Source organism: Aulonocara stuartgranti, assembly GCF_965226115.1.
Source record: "Aulonocara stuartgranti genome assembly, chromosome: 3".
In the NCBI taxonomy this organism is placed as follows: domain Eukaryota; kingdom Metazoa; phylum Chordata; class Actinopteri; order Cichliformes; family Cichlidae; genus Aulonocara; species Aulonocara stuartgranti.
In genome coordinates, this window is record NC_138941.1 from 23,415,508 (window position 1) to 23,438,775 (window position 23,268).

General features: G+C 40.7%; 1 protein-coding gene across 2 annotated transcripts in view; it reads left to right on the forward strand.

Annotated features, from left to right (window-relative positions):
• Positions 1 to 23,268, forward strand: part of adam19a (ADAM metallopeptidase domain 19a) — an 89,299-nt gene that overhangs the window by 17,632 nt on the left and 48,399 nt on the right. The window contains exons 3-4 of one of the 2 annotated variants that reach the window (XM_082511053.1): positions 4,588 to 4,664; positions 17,417 to 17,498. In XM_082511053.1, coding sequence (XP_082367179.1) covers positions 4,588 to 4,664; positions 17,417 to 17,498 — 159 coding nt within the window. Of the gene's footprint in view, positions 1 to 4,587; positions 4,665 to 17,416; positions 17,499 to 18,804; positions 18,892 to 19,037; positions 19,179 to 23,268 lie in introns of those variants that run through there. The other variant, XM_082511054.1, reaches the window with a different exon arrangement.

Here is a 23,268-nt window from a genome sequence, read left to right on the forward strand (position 1 = left end):
TGATTTTATGTTTTTTGTCTGATTTTAGATCAATTGCGTTAATACAGTATATCAAAATGAAAACATGACTGTAAATTCAGACACGTGAGGTTGTGCTGAAAAGGATGATACCAAACAAGGCAAAGGAAATAGTTTTTAAAGGTGAAATGTGGAGGAAACATCAAAAGTAGTTAAAAATGGCCAATTATACCCTGGACCCCAGAGGGTTAAACGTTTTCTTCAAAGTAACGCAATAGTTACTTTTTAAGTAATTAATTACTTTTCAAGTAATTAATTACTTTTCAAGTAATTAATTACTTTTAGAATCTTGTAACTCAGTTACTAACTCAGTTACTTTTTTTGAAGAAGTAACTAGTAACTAGAATTAATTACTTTTCAAAGTAACTTGGCCAACACTGATGGTATGCGCAACTTTGTTTTGGTTGGGATGAACACTGTACATTGTTTTTGTGGGAGAATACAGTAAAAATATATTTGGTACCATGTATTTGTGAGTTTTGTATACAAACATTCTGTAATCTTTTACAATGCACTCATGTAGGCCTATGTACTGTCTGTAGTAAGTGTTACACTGAACATAAAAAGGCTTACAGTAAGTCAATATGATGACTTTATTTTGCAGGTGAATTGAAGGGTTTTGCCCATTGTGTGTGTGTTTTTTGATTTGTGTTGAATTCTGACAATATGCTTTTGGAAAATGTGTGTAAACAATTAGGAAAAACTGTAATGCTCATGATTATGCAAAGGGGAAACCCAAGTGAACAATAAAATTATGCATGAAATTATAAGTCAGGCTCACGTAACCAGCATACTAACGAGTGGCCAATGCTAACATAGAAGATGTGGGTACAGGTGAGATCTATGTAAATGACATATTCCAAGACATAGCAGGTCTGTTGCATTTGAAGCAGTTTACTCCTCACATGTGGAGTGATAAAATTCCTAATGACACATTTCCAGTTAAATGTCCTCCACCGCATGTTTTTAGTAGCCACACAAAAGCCTACCAAACTCTTTCTCATCAGTCATACGTCCCTGGTGTGAACCCATCGTCCTTGGAAATCCCCCTTATTAATGTTTGAGCATTAATATTTAAGTTGTTTAGCAAGAGAATATAGTGACACAGGGTCTAGTTTACTCCTGAGTGAGGTGTTCAGATTCCCCTCCCCGACTATAGTTGGAATTTTATCCATCCATCCATTCGCTTCCGCTTATCCTTTTCAGGGTCAGAGGGGGCGCTGGAGCCTATCCCAGCTGTCATAGAGTGAGAGGCGGGGTACCATCCTGGACAGGTCGCCAGCCTGTCGTGGGGCCAACACACAGAGGCTGACAACCATTTGTGCTCGCATTTACTCCCACATTCACACCTGTGGGCAATTTGGATTAATCAATTAACTTATCTAAGTATATTTAGGGCTTTGGAGCGTGATGTCACGGGGGTGGGCGTGGAAAGGATTTTGGCCTGATGTGCCATTTTCCGGGTCCAAAGTGCAAGCGAAAAAAGAGCGAAGGCACACACAACAGCCATGGTTCGTATTTGCTGTATTGGCTGCACAGTTCGATCGCATGACCGGCAAGAGAATAAGCTTGAAAATGGTTTATCTTTTCACTCTTTCCCAACCTGGAAGCAACATGAGGCAGCTCGTGTATCGATGTTACCAAACGAAGGCGTCTAGTCTGGATAGCAGCTGTGAGACGAGTTGATATCCAGTTCTCTTCTATCTCCAAATATCTGGTGGTGTGCTCCAGACATTTTCATTCCGGTAAGTTCTAACTATGTTCATATCACTCTTTATAGCCTATTAGTTTTATTTTCAATGCACTCTGAGGTCACAGCAAATTAGAACAAACATCCTAATGAGTGATTTTGCAGAACTACCCTCTATTTATAGAGTTGCTAATTATTTGGCATTATTGCAGCAAACCAGCCTATGACAAGGATGACATTGTGACTGGGTTCCAGCGCTACACAAGGGACCTGCTTCAAACATACCACCATGCCAATCAGATTACTTCTTCATGTGAGGGTGAAGAGGTGACCCTCCTGGATAAGATGGTGAAGGTTTGCTGCGTTTGGTGAACAGTGTGGTAGTAAAACCAGGGGAAAATGAAACTTGCTCCTGTTAAATATTCTTAAGTCTTTTGCTGTATAAATGGTGGTATTTTTTCAAAAGATACAGTAAATAAAGTGCTGGTAGTGGGTGACATCATGTAAACACTGTCATGATTTTGTGTAAACATTTTGTCATTTGTAAACTATAAATGACATGGATTCTACACTGTTACTGATGTGATGTTCTATAAAGTGGTTTTAATTTTTTTTAAAAAAGAGGCAAAAATTAGTTTGTTTCTTTATTCCACTTTTGAACAGTGGTACTCAGTCGGGACATATTTGGTAAATGCAAATTATTTACACGGCAGTGCACTTCAGGCATAAATCTAGACCCCTAGATAAAACATTATTGGTCATTCCCACGACCCACAGCTTTACCGTGTTCCAGCAAAGTATCCAGTAGCAGTGACAACTCCTCCACAGTAGCAGGTGGGATTTTTCTGTTTTGAGGACGGCTCCTTTTACCTTTCAATATGGATGGTCTGTTTATGTTTTGATCAAGAGCCTTTTTTGGGCAGCTGAAGAGGAGAAGTATTATGGCCAACCTCTGGTCATATTACCCAGCAAAACCCAGTATGCATGTTCATCTGTAACAGTCCTTGTGCCACGGATCCGCACTGTTGCTTCTACATTAAACAGAAGAACAGTGACGTGGGTGCAGGTCTCCGCGACTCCGGCCATACAGCTGCAGTGGGCGGCTTCAACCTTCCCTGTGGTGCTCACAGTGACCCATGACTGCAATGCTGGTTCATTCAGTCTTTGAAAGTTGTCATGTATTTAATATATATTCTTAATGCTTATTTGCTGGTTATATTGTTTTATGTATAGGCCTTTATAAACCAGGCCCAGAGGTGACAAAGAACTAGGTCGCAGGCTGACAGGAAACTGCATGCTTTTGCAGAGCATATGAGGTGCAGACAGAAAGTGAAACTAAGCAGAGTGTTTGATTGAAACTTAAAGTGTGCGTGACGTCTAGAGAAAGTATATAACAATCAAGCTGTCTGCTGCTGCTTTAGACTTGAGCTGGTGTCTCTGTGTGCTTAGTCTCCTTTTCCGGAAATGTAAAATAAAGATCATTTTTTGAGTTAGACCACTTTGAGCCATGAGTTTTTCTTCGCCGCCAAAAGTGGGAGTGCAGGACCTGAAACACACGCAAAGTTCATTTAAAGACAAGAACTATGAGCCAAGGCCGACACAAATGTGTTTTATCTACTTTATCATAACTGTAACAAAGTGTTTAGAAAGTTAGCACATACATGTAATTTTTCATTTCTTTATGTGTCCATCTATAGAACGCTGCATGTTATAGTGTAAATATGCCTGTTATCTCTCAGAAACCTGCCTGCAGAAAATGAACCTAAAGTATGTAATGCAAGGATGTAATCACTTTCAAGATGGCGAAAGCATAAAGTGACAATTATGAATCACTTAATATGATAAGGAGATTCTGCAGGTCATTAATCAATGTATAAAACTAAAATAAAATGTATTTTTGTGACACAGGATACAAACATGGAAGCAAGATGTATAATTAGAATTATTTATAATAAATATGAATAAATCATTGCCATTTCTTTAACCATAAAGAAAAATTAAATCCTCCAGGACAATGTTACATCAATGCACAGAACTCACTATGTTTTCCATCTAACAGAGCCTCCACATGTTCTCACTGTAATTTCCCCCTCATGAGTGAATTTATGCTGCACTAATTTGAATGTTCGGGGGAAAATCAAATGCATTTCACTCGCAGTACTCAAGCTGACTTACCTTTGTTTGAATGACGACTTGTACACGCTGACTCCACAGACAAGGTACGAAATATGTCAGGCTATGCCAATAGCGGTTGGTCTTCAGGGTTTCTACTCCATGGCCGTATTTCATACTGGTCCACATTTTCTGCAAGTACTGCCGCTTCACCTCTGGACGCAATTGGTCTCTATATAGTTGATTCTCTTTTGAGCTGCTTTTAAGTATCTTTCTTGTATTCGTCGTTCCAACACAGTGTGTTTGTTTTGATTGTGGACCCGGAAAATGGCGCCGCGCTCCCACAATGCATTGCGGTGTCAACTCCAAAGGCCTATAGTTCCAAGAAGATGGAGAAAATGCCAGGTCAGCTGAGGAGATATATGGTCTCCTCAGCTGAACTGGAAAAAATGTTCATGCATTTGTGTCATCGCGTTTAGATTATTGTAATGCCCTGTTTACCAGCTTGGACAAATCATCTCTCTCGCCTCCAAGCCATACAAAATGCTTGGAGGCAAGGCTACTAACATGTTCTAGCAATCAGAGATGTTTTTTCATTCATATAGCACTATTGTAATCATACTGACCACTATAAACTTCAGGCACTTTATCTACCTCTAATTCATAGTAGATTTAAAATCACAAGTTAACCCAATAGGCATGGCTTTGAATAGTGAAAAGAAGCCAAAGCACCTGGAGCTAACCCAGTTTTCATCATGACCTTACAGGAGGAATATCCAGTCAGAGGAAAGATCTTGCTCTCGTCCAGTGACCTCCAGCTGGTGCTACAAGTGGAACATAATCAGTAAGTTCTCATGTCAGCCTAATCTCTCATATATCCTTCTGTGCCTCTGATGTTATTGGTACACAGTGCTATCTGGTTGACTGCTGTCCATTTGTTGTCTAGCTGTTTTATTTATTTATTTTTTTGCTTGCCTTTGGTTTATTATCTGAATAATTAGACGGCTAAGATTTAATGGGCCTGTTAGTGGTCTTTTGCTCTGATGACTCTAGATCTTGGTAAACACAAATGAATTCTACTCCAGAGGTCCAGCAATATCAGCTGTCACCAGTGCCTCTAGTTACCTTTACTTCTGGTTGCTCAGGTGTCTTTGACTTAGCCAGAAAGAAGTCAACCTGGAGCCAGCTAGGGTTACCTTTTCTGTGCTCAACACACACTGCCTCACCAGCACTCATTTTTCCTTGTGACTTGCCGTCACTCCATCACACCCTCTGTCAGTCTGGTGCTGATGCACACTAAAATCAAATCAAATCAATTTATTTATATAGCACTTTTCACAGGATAAAAACCACAAAGTGCTTCACAGTAATATAAAACAGAAATACATAAAATACATTAATAATAAAACACACAGCACAAATCTAATTAAAAGTAGTCTTAATACCAAATAATAACTAGAAAAGGTTGCATTTCCTGTGAAAATGCAGTGTGAATGCTGTGTATAAATATTTTTATTTATCAAAAGTACTACAAAATAGCAGAAATACTATTATCTAGCAGAAATACTATAACATAGCAGAAGTACTATGATTTGTCACAAATACTACCATTTAGCACAAATACTATAATTTAAAACAAATACAGTGGAACCCCGACTTAAAAAATTAATTTGTTCCAGAGGGTCTTTTGTAAGTCAAAATTTTCGTAAGTCGAAGCACCTTTTTCCATCGCCTTTTGAGTGAGATGATGCTGGCTGAAGATGAGGTTCTTGGTGGAGGAGGAGTGGCAGTTTTCTATTTTATCTATTTCGTAACGTGGACATTTTGCCATACCACGGGCAGAAATTTCCTACCCTCAAACAAATGTAAGTCATGGCCAAACGGTAATAGGTAAGAAAAAAATTGTTGACTCATGAGCGTCAGGAGTGTCTGAAGATATATTGACACAAGCCTCATGTCTTAACTTCGTTTCGTTAAGGAGACATGACAATTAGAAAATGTGTCTCATTGGAGAATTCCAGCGCTGATTTTGAACAAAGTGTCCATTGAGTTTCTATGGAGAGTTTTCAGACTTTGTGCTGCTCTGAGGAGATTTTCCAAAAATCTCTAACTCCCACAACAATGATAGTGACATTTTCTGAAAGCCATAGAAAATACCTATGTTTTGATGTGAAATTGGTGAGGGTACAGAAAAAAAACATGGCTCAGCCCAGCAAGCAAAGCTGGTGATCACACTGATAATGTTGTCCCATTCAGTAAAATGGGCCAAAAATGACATAAAAAGCTTAATATCTGAAAAAGTATAAAAGTTATGTGCACCAAAAGATACAGCACGCTTCACCTCTTTTTAGCACAATTTTCAGCCTCTTCTGCTCTTTTCAGCACAATTTTCAGGTTCTGTCTGTCTACTCTGTCTTTGCTGCACAGCTGCCTCTTCTCTCATTCTCTCCCTCTCTCTCGCCTGTTGCTACTAAAATCATGAAACTAATCAGTGATCAGCTGATCGGCTTTTCTCTCTTGTTTGTTTATCGCCCACTTTGCGCCAGAAAGAGGAAACCAGCGGATGTCGCGCTAAACAACAGCAGCACGTTTAAGCTTGATCAGCTGTTGTTAGAATTTATTTGATATTCATTTCTAGTATCAGCTGATGTTTGCTGGAGCCACAGCTGTAAAAGCTGTTGAACATTATGTCAGTTTGGATATCCTAGTGAGAGGGAAACGTGAAGATGAAACCAGGAGATGTCCTTACTGAATAATCAGAGCTGAACAGGTGATGGAGAAACAGGTTTACCTTTTAGGTGACATAAATGAGTTGAAGGGAAGTTATGAACTGTTTCTGAGAGACAAATAACACCAGGATCCTTTTTTAGGTAGCTGACAGCTGGTAACTGTGCAGGGGCGGGTCTAGCAAAATCTTTGCCAGGGGCCAGGTAGAGCATTTACAGGACAAGGGGGGCGCAAAGAAATAATTTTCTTTCTTATTCTCATTTAAAATATCTAGCTTTTATTAAATGATTATGTGGATCGGATCTTTCAACCAAAGTTTTTATAATAATGTACGAAATTGACTGTAGATCATTGTCAGTCAATCAGAACGCTGTGTAAAAATAACAAAAAACAAAAAGGTGCATGCAAAACATTTCTTTACTCCCAAGAAAATCAATCTGCTACACTGTTTACTTTAAACCACTCCAAATTTAAATGGTAAATTCTAAATTGTGCCTTGTCTTTATCCCCTGAGACTTAAGCATATATTTATTTTCTTACTTCTTTTATTTCTATTTATTAGTTTTTTGGCTGTGATGTACCTGCAGCCTCGTCCTCTCGTCTCTCTGTATGCTGCGCTGCATATAGGAGAGATCAAAATACAGTTTACTATGATTAGCGCCTTGACCTGAATTTTAAAAATATTTGGCAAAAAGCACTATGCTGCTAAAAAAGGAAAAATAAATATTTGCAAAATATCTGGATAAATATTTATTTTACGTGTTTGATGTGTGTGGCGGGGCGTGGTCTGCAGTGCTGCTGCAGGGGAGGCGGACCCACCTGAGCGGCATCTGCAATCACGCCTCTCCGGCTTAGAGACTCTCAGCTGTTGTGTTGGTGTGTCGGGCTGTGTGGGTCAATAAAGAAATGCTACAAAGCGTGTTCATGCAAACATCGCCATGTCTGCCGTGGTACAATGGGACTTCTGCTCCTGAACCTGTGCGCACAGCATCTGCAAATCGGGGCTGTACGAAGTCACTTCATCTTTACGCAAGACTGTAAGCTGTCATCTGTGAGGAGCGAGCGGTGTTTGTTTTTACCGTAGTTCATGGTGGAGAATAGCTGCTCTGCTGCGTTTTGCTCCCTGTAGCCGTATGAATGGCAAACTGCACTCATTGGCAGCGGCATAGGCACACTTAAAATTTCTTCTGAAATTTTCGCTCTCTAGTTTTTTGTCACATTTCCAACCCACTTCCTTTATCCAGTCTTGTGACCGGCAAAAGTGACCCAAAATGGGCACTCTAGGTGTAGTTACTGTTTGTTTGTGTATTTTTAAGTCGTTTTAAACCTTGTGATCAACAAAAAGTAAGAGTAAAACAAGAACTTACTGCATTGCAGTCAGGGCAGGAGCAGGAGCTTCGCTCATGCACGATTTATTTGCAGTTTGGACCTATAGGTGTGAGCATCTCCTGCTCTGACAGCAGCTCGGGTGGACTTCTGCGTGAGGACTATCTGCCACCTGTGAGCCCAACTGACAGTAAGAGCGATACTTGCTTCCACGTCAAAAAGTCGTCATAAGTCTCCCGATAAGACCAGAAAAAGTCGCCAGATTTGTCGCTAGTCGCTTTTTAGAAAAAAGTTACTAAGGGGGTTTGAAAACTCGCTAAATATAGCGACAAAGTCGCTAAGTTGTCAACACTGCGGCACTGTCTGCCGACTTGCAGTTTTAAGGCTCAGGGAAACGAGCCCGCCAGCACTCTCTAGCGGCTGCGACCACTGGCGATAAGGAAAGGCTGCTTTTCATAGAGGACTCGCTTGGGGAGATGTCTTCTGGTTGACGCCAGCTCCCAGAAGAGCCTCGGGAACTCTCGTGTGATCTTTGGATACCTTCAGAATGGATTATTATTTAAACTGAAAAATTCTGTTAGATTTCCCACTTACCACTACAGGGAGCCCAAGTACCACCAGTGGTACGTGTATCACAGTTTGAGAACCAATGATCTAGACATAAAATTAAAGTCTTGATAACTCTAAAATCTGAACACAGAAAATAATTGGCTAGGACCTGTAGATCTGCCTTAGCAGTGATTGAATGTAATGGATAAGTGGCTGGATATCTGGCTGCTTTACACATTACAATCAATAAATACAGAGAACCAGATTTTAAAGGGGGAAGAGGACCCATACAGTCTATTCTAGATGAGAGTACTCTTAAAAAAGGTGTTTGACTTCACTGAGAATGCTTGTCTAGCACAGCACAGAAAGTCTAAGATCAGGCAACAAAGGAGGTTTGAATTACAGGGTGGGCCATTTATATGAATACACCGTAATAACATGGGAATGGTTGGTGATATTAAAGTCCTGTTTGTGGCACATTAGTATATGTGAGGGGGCAAACTCGTCAAGATGGGTGGTGACCATGGTGGCCATTTAGAAGTCGGCCATCTTGGTTACAACTTTTGTTTTTTAAATAGGAAGAGGGCCATGTGACACATCAAACTTATTGGTAATGTCACAAGAAAAACAATGGTGTGCTTGGTTTCAACGTAACTTTATTCTTATGCACCCTTACAAACTCCAGCTACTGCAGCATCTTAACGAGGATGACCCAGATCGGTGCACAGAATTTGCAGAATGGGCAAAACAAAAATTGGAACAGGACCCTCAGTTCATGCAGAAGATTGTGTTCAGTGATGAGGCAAACTTTTATGTGAATGGTGAAGTTAACAAACAAAACCACCGCTATTGGTCTGACACTAACCCACATTGGATGGATCCCTCCAAGACTGTTGGAACAACAAAAGTGATGGTTTGGTGTGGTATATGGGGTACAACGATAGTGGGCCCATTCTTCATCAATGGAAACCTCAAGGCCACTGGATATTTGAAATTGCTACATGATGATGTGTTTCCCTCTTTGTGCACTGAAGCTTGCACGTTCCCTGAGTTTTTCCAGCAAGATGGTGCACCACCACATTATGGGTGCCAGGTCCGAGCATTCCTAGATGAACAGTTTCCTGGAAAGTCGATTGGTCGTCGTGGACCAGTTGAATGGCCCCCAAGGTCTCCAGATCTGACCCCCTTAGACTTTTATCTTTGGGGTAATCTGAAGGCAATTGTCTATGGTGTGAAGATACGAGATGTGTAGCACCTGAAACTATGGATACTGGATGCCTGTGCTGGCATTTCTCCTGCGGTGTTGCTATCAGTTTGTGAAGAGTGGGAGAAGAGGGTTGCATTGACAATCCAACACAATGGGCAGCACATTGAACACATTTTATAAGTGGTGAGAAACTCACCACCCATCTTGAGGGGTTTGTCCCCTCACATATACTAGTGCCACAAACAGGACTTTAATATCACCAACCATTCCCATTTTATTATGGTGTATCCATATAAATGGCCCACCCTGTACTATGTCTTCTAATGATACTGCCTAGGGGAAGTATGTATAATGTAAACAGAATTGGTCCTAGCACTGAACCCCGTGGAACGCCATAATTGACCTTAGTGTGTGAAGAGGACTCTCTATTTACATGTACAAATTGGAGTCTATTAGATAGATATGATACAAACCACTGCAGCGCACTACCTGTAATACCTACAACATGTTCTAATCGCTCTAATAGGATATTATGGTCGACAGTATCGAACGCTGCACTAAGGTCTAGCAGGACAAGCACAGAGAAGAGTCCACTGTCAGAGGTCATAAGAAGATCATTTGTAACCTTCACTAAAGCTGTTTCTGTGCTGTGATGAGCTCTGAAACCTGACTGAAACTCTTCAAATAAACCATTCCTCTGCAGATGATCTGTTAGCTGTTTGAAACTACTCTTTCAATGATTTTTGATATGAAAGGAAGGTTGGAGATTGGCCTATAATTAGCTAAGACTGCTGGGTCTAGAAATGCTTTTTGAGTAAAGGTTTAACTACAGCCAGCTTGAAGGCCTGTGGTACATAGCCGATTATTAGAGATAGGTTGATCATATTTAAGATCGAAGAATTAATTAATGGCAGGACTTCTTTGAGCAGTTTTGTAGGAATGGGGTCTAAAAGACACGTTGATGGTTTGGAGGAAGTAATTATAGAAGTTAACTCAGAAAGATCAGTTGGAGAAAAAGAGTCTAACTTAACATCAATGGTACTAAGAGTAGCTGTAGATAATATTACATCTGTGGGATGATTATTGGTAATTTTTTCTCTAATGATAAAAATTTTATTTGTGAAGAAGTTCATGAAGTCATTACTAGTTAACGTTAAAGGGATGGTTGGCTCAACAGAGCTCTGACTTTTTGTCAGCCTGGCTACAGTGCTGAAGAGAAACCTGGGGTTGTTCTTATTTTCTTCAATCAGTGATGAATAAGATAAGATAACCTTTATTAGTCCCACACGTGGGAAATTTGTTTTGTCACAGCAGGAAGTGGACAGTGCAAAAGTTATGAAGCAAAAATTAGAATATAATAAGAATAAATACAGTACACAACTGTACAGAATAGAATAAAATACTATATACAGTAGAATAAAATAGAATAAAATATACAATAGGATAAAAATAGAATACAAATGCTGTATACAACTGAGTAAAAATACGATGCCAGAAAAGAGTATTGCACTTAGTGTTATTGGACATGTGTGGATGTGTGTGTTTGATCGGTTGAAGTCTTGAAGTTGGAGTCTGACAGCAGTGGGGAGGAAAGACCTGCAAAATCTCTCTGTCCCACACCGTGGGTGCCGCAGCCACTGAAGGAGCTGCTCATTGCTGTCACATTCTCCTGCATGGGGTGGGAGATGTTGTCCAACAGGGATGACAGCTTAGCCACCATTCTCCTGTCACTCACCACCTCCACTGGGTCCAGAGGGCATCCTAGAACAGAGCTGGCCCTTCTGATCAGCCTGTTCAGTCTCTTCCTATCCCCGGCAGAGATGCTGCCATCCCAGCAGACCACACCGTAAAAGATGGCTGAGGCCACCACAGAGTCATAGAAGGTCTTTAGAATAGTAAGATGTTCTGGCTTTGCAGAGGGCTTTCTTATAAAGCAAAAAAAGGCTAAATGATGATCCTCTAAATTTGTGACACACCATTTCTTCTCCAGCTTACGGGTTATCTGCTTTAGGCTATGCGTTTGAGAATTATACCACGGAGTCAGGTACATCTGTTTTGAGGCCTTAGTTTTCACAGGAGCTACAGTATCCAGAGTCGTACGTAGTGAGGAGGTAAAATTATTAACAAGATAATCGACCTCCGTTGGAGTAGCGTTCAGATAGCTGCTCTGCTCTATGTTGGTACAGGTCATTGAAGATGATAACAGTGAGTGGATTATATTCTTAAACTTAGTTACAGCGCTTTCAGAAAGACATCTACTGTGATAAAGTCTACTCTCCACTGCTGTGTATTCAGTTATTGTAAATGTAAATGTTATCAGGAAATGATCAGACAGGAGAGGGTTTTCAGGAAACACTGTTAATGTTACGTTTCTATTTCATATGTTAACACAGTGGTTAACCTGTAGATCCTATTTTTCTAGGCCCCCCTTTTGTTTTACAAGACAAATGTCCGTCCCCCCGCACACACACGCACACACAAACACGTCCTCCAACCACACACATCCATATTTTTCTCCATTGTGGTTTATTTCACACCTCAAACATTTAGCATTTAGTAGACAATTAAGTAAATACAAGTAAAAAGGAATAAATTACAGGTAGTAAGAAAATAAACTACTAACTTGTTTAGGCTACATTCACACCTACACGGGTATTTTTGAAAACGCAGCTGTTTCGTCCACACGTAAATGAATTGCAGAATGGCAGATAGTCAGATTAACAGTATTTTGTCTCTATCTTCAGGTTTTACACGCTTACATACACACACCCAGTTACTGTCCCTCCATTTAGAAAGGCAGAGGCGTCATGATGTAATTATTTTATGTGTAGTTGTTTTTTTTCCTGTGTAATAATATTCAACATTGCTATCTATACATTTTTCGAAAAATGCCTCTCTGTGGAAATTGGTTTAAAAACACAAAAAACTGTTTGTCCGTGATTTGAATCGAGGGAACAAATCGTGGCAGGATCAGCCTGATATTATTTGTATCCCACTGTAACTTTACTGTATAAAGAGCTAACGTCTCCAAAATGTCAGGAGTAGTTGGTCATTACAACAAGTGTTTGTGAACTAAAAATCAAGAATGTGGGATCCTGTTTGTCCGTGATTTGAAGAGCCCAGCGTGTGATCCCGACGAAGGGAAAAGCAATTCTGCAGGGGAGACCTACCTTGGCACTTGTGCAGGTGAAACCAAAGGGAAGATATGCTTCACCATATTTTCTAGTCTTTGACTTAGAATGAAGTTGGTTTGGAAATATACTCAGCGATGCTTCATCTCCTGCTTTGTGTTTGTGTGGGAGCCCCGTCAAAAACCTGTCAATTATGCTATTATTTACTTGTATGTTATTTAATTTTTTTTCCCCTTTTCATACTGCGCCTCCCCTGCAATGGCTCTGTGCCCCCCCTAGGGGGCGGGCTCCACACTTTGGGAAGGTCAGAGTTAACACAAGATCTAGAGTGTGATTAAAGTGGTGGGTGGGTTCTATTACAGTTTGAGAGAAGCCAATTGAGTCTAATAACAGATTAAATGCCATGTTGAGGCTGTCATTTTTAGCATCTACATGGATTAAAATCACCCATAATAATTATTTTATCTGAGCTTAGCACTAAATCAGATAAAAAGTCTGAGAAATCAGACAGAAACTCTGTGTAAAGCCCAGGTGGACGATAGATGGCATTGGTGGGGACGGATGATTCAACCACCGAACCCTGCCCTGTTTCTTTTTTTCCACCCTTTTTATGTTTTCTTCTTGATAAAAAAAAGAAGAGAAATATACTTGCCTACATATGCTATTCTACAAGCTTTTAAACCATTAAAAATTACAATTAGTAATTTATAGTTGTATATGTGAATTATATAATGTTAAATTACTATTAAACAAATGACTGACTAAGTATTTTAGGCTTTAGTTTACTTCAGCCATATTCCATATAAATCAGATATCATACAAAAGTAAAAATAGCTTCAAATGAAGTCATAACAATAAAAGAATATGACTTTAAGGACTTAACAACATTACTTCAGCTATAGTACACCAACATCTCTGATACATTAGCACTAAGGGAACACTGAATGACCCGGTGGTTTTTGTCCATAAAACTACTCATCTAAGATTACCATAAAGTAAAAGATCTCTCAGCAACATTATGCAACATTTTAGGCACTATTGCCCCTATCAAATCAGTGAGCTGGGATGTTTTCTTCTAAACATGAACTACTGTTACAGCAACAGACATGGACTACTGGTGCCCCACACAACAACTCAATGTCCACTATGTGAAGGAGTCAAAGACATGCCTGCTCCTCTCGTTAATCTGTAGCACCAAAACATCAGTCAGGTACCAGTTACCTTGCCTCTTCACCTCTGTCCGAGCTACAACATGGCAGAGCTGCCTCTGTCACCTGATAAATAACAGTGAGACATTCCACATACATGCAGTCACACATGTGCTTCAGATACAGTAATGAACCAATAGGTCATCATCCAATTTCACGTGTGATCTTGTATCATCATTACTCTCTAAGCTTTGTGCTGGTTCTTCTGTCATCTGACAAATAGGACATACATGACAATAAGAATAAAATGGGTAACTGCTTCAGTGTTTCTGTCAATTTGTGCAGATCTTGCCTCATCTGTAATGTTTGTAGGGTGAGTGCATTTTTAAAACAATTTGTGCAAACTGCACTACAAGGTGGAATATTTGCAAAATCATGCCTACCTCATGATATTTTGTCTCAAAAATTAACCCTATGAATATGTCAGTGCCATTAGGATGAAATTATTGTGTCACCAACATTTTAACATTAGACATATAATTTTAACAGCCTCTGTAAACTGGCTTGCTCAAGGCTGCCGTTTTCTCTGACAGTTTCAATCAAAATTAGAAATGCTACTCTGAGACTGAGATAACTAATAGTGCTGCCTGTGGTGCAGTCAGTTTCCAAAACACGTTATTCATTGTTACAATTTTAGACTGTGGGCCAAAGCCTAGCATAGCCTGTAACGTTATTATGACGGAGACATTTTATGAGTGAACTTGACTTTAAATGACTTAGAGGTTTCTTTGAAAAGTGCTTTCTTATATCCAAGTTCTTCCTTTTTGTGGCATCCTCCTCTCCTCCTTGGAGGGCCTTGCAGCGCAGGCTTGCCGCTGCTAAAACTAAACAGAGCTCCCTGAGAGGCACAGCCAATCACATTGGCCATATTTGTCACATGAGGTAGGACTCCAGTAGCGAACGTAATTTAACTCTTTCTGCACCGCTAGGTGAATGAGATGTTGACAGATCTTTTTTTTTCTTTCTATCGGGTTTGTTTTTCTTTACTCAAAGAGATCAAATTATTGGTGGGGACAATTCAATAATCGTTGGATATTGGTAGGGACATGTCCCTTCCGTCCATGCCAAATCTACGCCCTTGGATGATAACAAATAAGACTGGTTTCTGAGTTTTACAGCTGGGGTGGACAATGTTAAGCATCAGGCTTTCAAATTAATTAAAAGTCTGTCTTGGTCTTTCATTAATTAATAGGCTGGTGTGAAAAATTGCTGCCACACCGCCCTCTCGGCCTGTGCTTCGAGATTTCTGGTAGTTAGAATGACTAGGGGTTTTTTGATTCATTTAAACTGACATACTCATCCTGCTGCAACCAGGTTTCTGTAAGGCAGAGTAAATCGATTTGCTGATCAATTATTAAGTCATGTACTAACAGAGACTTGGAGGAGAGAGACCTAATATTTAATAATACACATTTCACTGTTTTACTCTTTGGTTCAGATGTGGATACTTTATTGTTCTTTCTTTGTGATTTTTTTTATGTTTAAGTTGTTTGTTGCTGGTTTTTAGTTTGTTTTTTGTCTGTTTAGGAGCTGACACAGTCTCAGTGGAGATGGGTTTTTTGGGGGAGTAGCAGGAGGAGAGAAGCTGCAGAAAGGCGTGTAAGACTGCAACTCTGCTTCCTGGTCCCAACTCTGGATAGTCATATTTTGGGGTTTTTAATAAATTTGTCCATATTTCTAGAAATGAGAGCTGCTCCATCCAAAGTGGGATGGATGCCGTCTCTCCTAACAAGACTCGGTTGCCTACAGAAGGTTTGCCAATTATCTATGAAGCCCACATCGTTTTCTGGACACCACTCAGACAGCCAGAAATTTAAGGAGAACATGCTGCTAAACATGTCACTCCTGGTCTGATTGGGGAGGGCACCAGAGAAAACTACAGAGTCCAACATTGTTTTGACAAAGTTACATACGATTCAATATTGATTTTAGTGACCTCCGATTGGCGTAACCGGGTGTCATTACTGCCGACGTGAATTATGATTTTACTGAATTTACGTTTACCCTTAGCCAGCAGTTTTAAATTTCCCTCAATGTCGCCTGCTCTGGCCCCTGGAAGACAATTGACTATGGTTGCCGGTGTCTCTAGCTTCACATGTCTGAGAACAGAATCACCAATTACCAGAGTTTGACCCCCGGCGGGTGTGTCGCCGAGTGGGGAAAAACGGTTAGACACATGAACGGGTTGGTGGTGTACCTGGGGCTTCTGTTTAAGACTATGCTTCCTCCTCACCGTCACCCAGCCACCCTCTTTCCCCAGCTGCTTGGGGTCTGCCGGGGAACAGCTAGCGGGGCCTACACTATCTTCGGCTGCAGCAGCTACAGGGGCCTGGCTAGCTACAGGTGAATGAAGCCGAGTCTCTAATTCAGTAATCCTGGCCTCCAGAGCTGCAAATATGCTACATTTGTTACAGATATCATTACTGCTAAAGGAGGCCGAGGAGTAACTAAACATCTGACACAATGAGCAGGAAAGTGCAGGAGGGACAGGTGAAGTAGCCATGGTGCTAGTGAGTCGGCTACGAGCTAAGCTAAGCTAGCGAAACAGTACAGACACAGCGAGTGAATACGTTGGCTATAAATTAGGTAGTGACTACACAGAAACTGTGCTTCGGATGAAACGTGAAAATTATACTATGAAAAATGAATGTATATAAAAGTTTTTAATTAAATTGCTAAGCAGATAAGCTACTCAAAAACACCACTGTGTTTGAGCAGGAACAGGAAGTGATACTCTACCGCAGAGAGAGCGAACACCAAGTGACAGTGCTACCAAGAGTTAGGAGCGATCCTTTTCAGTTTTTTCTTTCATCATCTCCAACTCTCTTTGCTGTTTAAATCTCTCATGGTTCAGCTGTAATGAAAATTCTTTCTGCTATTCAAATGTTAAGTTTGTGATTGCTGATACAAGTGTGTTTGGTAAAACCTTACCTTTAGTTCAAACCAAAATCCTTGCAGTGTTTTAATAGTTAAAACATTGAAATCCTGCCTCCAAGTATGGTTCCTGCAGGAAGACTGTGTGGATAGGGTCAATTCAGTAAAAATCTTTCACCAACCTTGACTTATCAAAGGATTATTAGCGAGTTCATTTAACTACATGTGTCTCAGATTTTGTGTGTCACTATCATTTTCTGTAGCACAGTTATGTGCTTTGGTCTCCTAAAATCCCCTGCTATATTCCAGTGTCTCATTCACATTCTTTTTGTACACATTGTTTTGTTGGTATAAACAATTATCAATTTTCACATATAAAGAGTGAAAAAAAGTTTATGACAAGAAAGTATTCTGTGTGATCTTGGCTTCAGGTTGTGTTTGATTTGCTGTCTGCCACTGATGCTGACACTTGCATTCAAAAGGGATTTTAAAAAATTAGGTATTTTATAATTACTTACACTTTCCTCTGTTTCTCTTTCTCTCCCCCCCCCCCCCCTCCCCCCCTCTCTCTCAGTGAGCTTTTGGGTCAAGACTTTACAGAGACATACTACACAGAGGATGGGAAACCTGTTACTCTTACTAATCACAATTACTCTGTAAGTATAAAGAAACAAGAAGGGGTAGATGCCTAAGAAAATTTCAGTTATATTATCAATCTATTCAGGCTAACTCATCTTAAAGAATTTCCTGATTGTAACATAAACTCAATTTATGTGCTCTAAACTTGGGTCTCTGTTTGTGAAGTTCATTGTTCCAAAAAGCAGGCAGATCAGTTCCCTCTCTTCATAGAATGATTCTTTTAACCCAGATTTTTGAGATAAAACTATATAAACAAACAGACTCTGGTAATGGTGCTAAAGTACTGAAACTTGTTTACTTCCTAATGCTAGCTGTTTCTATTTGAAGGGCAGTCTGAGATTATAGGAGAGCGAGAGGGTGAGATCACTTTACTTTGGTATGTTTGAATTTGTGTATTTTTAGATTTGACAATGCACGCACTGCTTCCCTTGGACCAGCTGGCGAGCACTGTGAGGGTCATGTTCTTTACTTTTCCAGCGCGTTCAGTACCACCAGGCTGACCCTCCTGGGTGATAAGCTGAGAGTGATGTGGGTGGATGCCTTTCTTGTTTCCTGGATTGTTGATTGTCTGTGATGACACAGTGTACCGGGCTGTGGTTGACTTCTTTGTCACGTGGTGCAAGCAGAATCATCTGCAGGTCAGCGTGACAAAGACCAAAAAAATGATTGTGGACTGTAACCTCTGGTACAATCCAGGGGGTCATTGTGGAGGACTATAAATAGCTCGGAGTACACATAGATAATAAACTGGAGTGGGTTAAAAATACCACTGCATTCTCAAGGAAGGGCCAGAGTCAACTCTATTTTCTGAGGTGGCTGAGAGGGTTCGACTTGGACAAAAAATTGGCCTGGGCATTTTGACTAGAGATTAGCTCACCAGGTATTATAGGAAAAGCCATGAAGCCTAATAAACTTAGACCTACACCATCCTCCCTATTCTGGTATTCTAACCCGTACTTAGTGGAAACCAAAAGACTGCTTTGTTAAGTTAAGCTCCTGAACTATCTATAGGGTGGGCCATTTATATGGATACACCATAATAAAATGGGAATGGTTGGTGATATCAAAGTCCTGTTTGTGGCACATTAGTATATGTGAGGGGGCAAAACCCTCAAGATGGGTGGTGACCATGGTGGCCATTTAGAAGTTGGCCATCTTGGATACAACTTTAGTTTTTTTCAATTGGAAGAGGGCCATGTGACACATCAAACTTATTGGTAATGTCACAAGAAAAACAATGGTGTGCTTTGCTTCCATGTCTGTGTTGTCCTCCCTCTGACTTGTCTGTTTTACAAATGTGTCTGCAGCTGCCTTCACAGTTGCGAAGTACCTGGCGATACTTTTGAGGCTATCTTGTGTGGCGGTCATCATATGATGGGCAGAGAAAATGTCTATCCCATTTGACTGGAGGTACTTCAACAGAAGAGTTGTATGCTCAAACACTCTAAGAAATCTGTGCTGTTAACACAGTTTCATGCTTCAAGAGACACTCTTTAAAGCCTTGTGCTTTGGCATAAACAGCTGGCTTTTCTTTTTCCCTCTTTTTAATCTTCCAGCGTGAGCACTGCATCAACAAAGAGGGCATCATCATCTGGTTTTCCAAAATGTCCACAAAGATTTTTTGGAGGGCATCATGCTTGGCGCACCACCATGTCTCACCTATTGGATTGAAGCATCTGTGTCTTGTCTCTTCTTGGGTTTGTTTCTCCTACAGATTAACCCTGTGATAGGACTCCTTGAACACTGTACTGCTCCGTTAGAGCTGGGCGATAGAACGATAACGATATGTATTGCGAAATAACTTTTTCTCGATAGAAAAGTTAAACTATTGCGATAGGCCTCATCTCTCTTGTCCTCTTAAAAAAAAAAAAAAAGAACAGCCAATCCAAATTAAGTAGCGCAGAGCCGAACCAATCACAGCCGCAGCGTCACGTCACGTGACTTGTTACGTACAGCACAAGTGCCAAGCCGCACATGTCAGGGCTCTGTGTGCGGGCAGGCAGAGATGAGGATCCAAATGCAGGACTCGAACACGGAATTGAAACTCAAAAACCTCAGCTTTATTGCTGGCAGGAAAACAAACATGAAGTGATGATGGAACACTGAGACCAAGGACACACAGGCATAATCTGATGGTACGACGCGACACCGAGCATGGGAAAACACAGGGCTTATATACACAGGGTAGTAACGGGGGAATCGGCAACAGGAGGGAGACACAGCTGGGAGAGATCAGGGCTAACGAGACAGGGGGAACAAAGCTGCACACACTAACATCAGACAGGAACAAGAACCTTCAAAGTAAAACAGGAAACAAAACACACTTTACTAAGACACAGACTAGACAGAGACAGACTTGACACTGACCAAAGGCTACTAAATGATAATCATAATCACAACAGTATCAGATCATAAATCATAATATGGAAAAACACCAAGAACCAGAGAAACAAAGGAAAATCCATGATGCAAAAGCACCAAAACATAATGAACTCAAAATACTGGGTCCAACGGACCCAGAACCGTGACAGCACATGTGTATTTGTTTGGGAAGCATATATATATATATATATATATATTAGGGGTGCAATGATACTCGTATCGATATTGAACCGTTCGATACAGTGCTGTCGGTTCGCTATGCATATGTATCGAACAATACAACATTTTTAATTGATTAACTTTTCTTCTGACGATGCTGTCTGTGTTGAGCGTGGGTGGTGGATCTGCGTTCGACTACTCCGCCTTGGCTGCACTGTCGAGCGCAGATCCATTGAGCGCAGGGCAAGCTAACAAGACAGAAGCTAAGCTCGTTGCAACATGGCAAATTGAACCTCCCCCACCCTCATTCAGATCTGGCCTTTGGGACTATTTTGGTCTTCATGTGAAGCATGACCCTGAAGGTAAGCATCTCAGGGACAAAAGTAAAACAATATGTCGGATGTGCCACGCAATGCTCAATTACATGGGTGGGAACTACTGCGTTAGCGCAGTTTGCTCGTTAACACGCACGAGGCGATACGCCGTAGCTCGTTAACAGAGATTTGCCGTGTTGTGGCGTTAACGTCACGGGTGGGAACAAAATGAATATGACTGCACATTTACGCCGACATCATCCTAGTGTAAAGACAGGTGGAAGCAGACAAAAACAACAAGCACGCATGCTACAAACTTTACCCGAGTCATTTAGACAGCCGTTAGCATGTGATTCTCCTTATGGGGACCTGATATGTTTAATATGCTGCTGAGAATATAGCCCAGAAGAAGTGTATAGTATAGCTTTTATTTTGGAAAGAGACATTTCTCTGTAATAAACTCTCTTTTCCAAAGATGAGTGATGTCTCGATTAGATTGACTTATTATTTTATCCCTTTGTTGTTTCAGCAACATTAAATTTAAAAACTGTACGTTTGAGTTAAAATATATATTTATTATTTTAATAAATGACAAATTAAAAAAGCATGAACATTTTTTTGTATCGAAAACATATCGACTCTGGTGTCACAGTTCGATATTTTTTCGATACAAAAAAAATGCGCTAACGCACTAGTTCCCACCAATATAATTGAGCATTGCGTGGCACATCCGACATAGTGTTTTACTTTTGTCCATGACGCGCTTACCTTCAGGGTCATACGTCACATGAAAACCAAAATAGTTCCAAACGCCAGATCTGAATGGGGGAGGGGGGGGGGGGGGTGTTTCAATTTGCCATGTTGCAAGGAGAGCTTAACTTCGGTCTCCTAGCTTGCCCTGTGCTCAGTGAATCTGCGTTCTACTACTCCGCCTAGGCTGTACTGTCGAGCGCAGATCCACTGAGCGCTCAACACAGACAGCATCGTCAGAAGGAAAGTTGATAAAATTAATTAAAAATTTTGTATTGTTCGATACATATGTGTACCGAACCAAAAGCACTGTATCGAACGGTTCAATATCGATACGAGTATTGTTGCACCCCTAATATATATATATATATATATATATATATATATATATCTGTCATGCTAGCTACTACACAGTACGAGTCATTGTAACTGACTGTAAAACGTAACGTTAGCACAGCGAAAATAAAATACACCTAAGCTTGGTTTATATCTGACCCAGATTGGCTGCAGTTCATAACTTCTTACCTGAAGTTCAGTTCCCCTGCCCCTCTGCCCAGCGACCTTGGGTCTCTCCTCCTCCTGCCTTCCCTTTCCCTCATCTACCTCTTGGCCTCCACCACTTACTAATGTTACTGAATCTGTGGAAGCTCCGCCATAGCCACCACCTGCCTGAAGGGCTTGTTTCTTATTGGCCCTTATTTTTTCCGCACCTCCTTTTCACTTTTTGTTCACCATTTTCTTGTCTTTGTCTGTGATAAGATTGCTTTCAGAGCCGTTGCCCGAGCAAGGGGGGGGGTTGTAATTGTGCCAGCCCAGAGTCGATCATGACCAATTAGCCAATCCACCACCTTTCATTTTTTTAAACCGTTACAACCCCCCCCCCCCCCCCCCCAAAAAAAAACAAAAAAACAAAACAAAACAAAACAAAAAACAAAACAAAAAACATCGGCCCATAACAACAAAAAATCACCAATGGCCCACCAGGAAAATGCCCGATGGCCAGTCCAGCTGTGCTGGGGTCCATTAATATCTATCAGACAATGCTCAGGAGATTTCTTTATGAGTCTGTTGTGGCCAGTGCCATCCTCTATGCTGTTGCATGCTGGGGCGGCAGGTTGACGGTCTCAGATGCCAATAGACTCAGTAAACTAATTCACAAGGCCAAGAATGTTGTTGGGACAGAGCTGGACTCCCTTAAGGTGATGTTGGAGAGGTGGATGTTGTCTAAGACAAGGACAATGCTGGACAAAACCTCCCACCCACTTCATGATATGCAGGACAGTCATAGGAGAACGTTCAGTGAGAGACAAAGGCTACGTTCACACTGCAGGTCTTAATGCTCAATTCAGATTGTTTTGATCAAATCTGACTTTTTTTGTCTGCTTGTTCACACTACAAATAAAATGTGACCGCAAACGCGCTCTAGTGTGAATCCTCAAAGCGGCCCACATGCCCAAAAGAAGACATCACACACAACACGCTCTGTTTAGACCCAGACCAAACAGTATTGTTTGACTGATGGCCCTTAATATAAAGACTTGTTGCGGACTTTACGTTTCCCAATTTTGCTTTAAGTTATAAAGTTATTTTGTTATTTACATATGGCCTACTACTATACTACTACTACTATCCTTATTGCTGTTTTAGAGGAGCGGTGCTGTTGGGTCTAAACTCAGACCCCGCTGTATCCAGGACTTATTCCCATGAAAGAAAAACAAGGCAACAGTGTTCGATCGATTTCTTGCGCAAGGGAGGCCCTTCCATCTGTGACCAGCACGTCGAAATGACCACAATGGTGGCCCTCCTCTCGCTGCCTTTTATTGACAAACTTCAAACAATAGTTTACAAAACACCTCCCCCTGCAACCCCGTTTGGTTACATAGACAAGGACTGTATGTAAATGTTAGAGATGGCACGATACCACTTTTTTATGTCCGATACCGATACCGATATCATAAATTTGGATATCTGCCGATACCGATATGAATCCGATATAGTGTTTTTTAATCAACAAAACTGTTTTTTAAAATATCTTGCTGCATTTTGCAAGTCTGCAAGTTCATACTCAAGTTTAAAACAACAACTACACTAAAGCTATTCTGTTATACCTGTATACAAAAAAATATTTCATAGTTCAGCAATACTGATCAATCTAATAAACTTAGACCTACACCATCCTCCC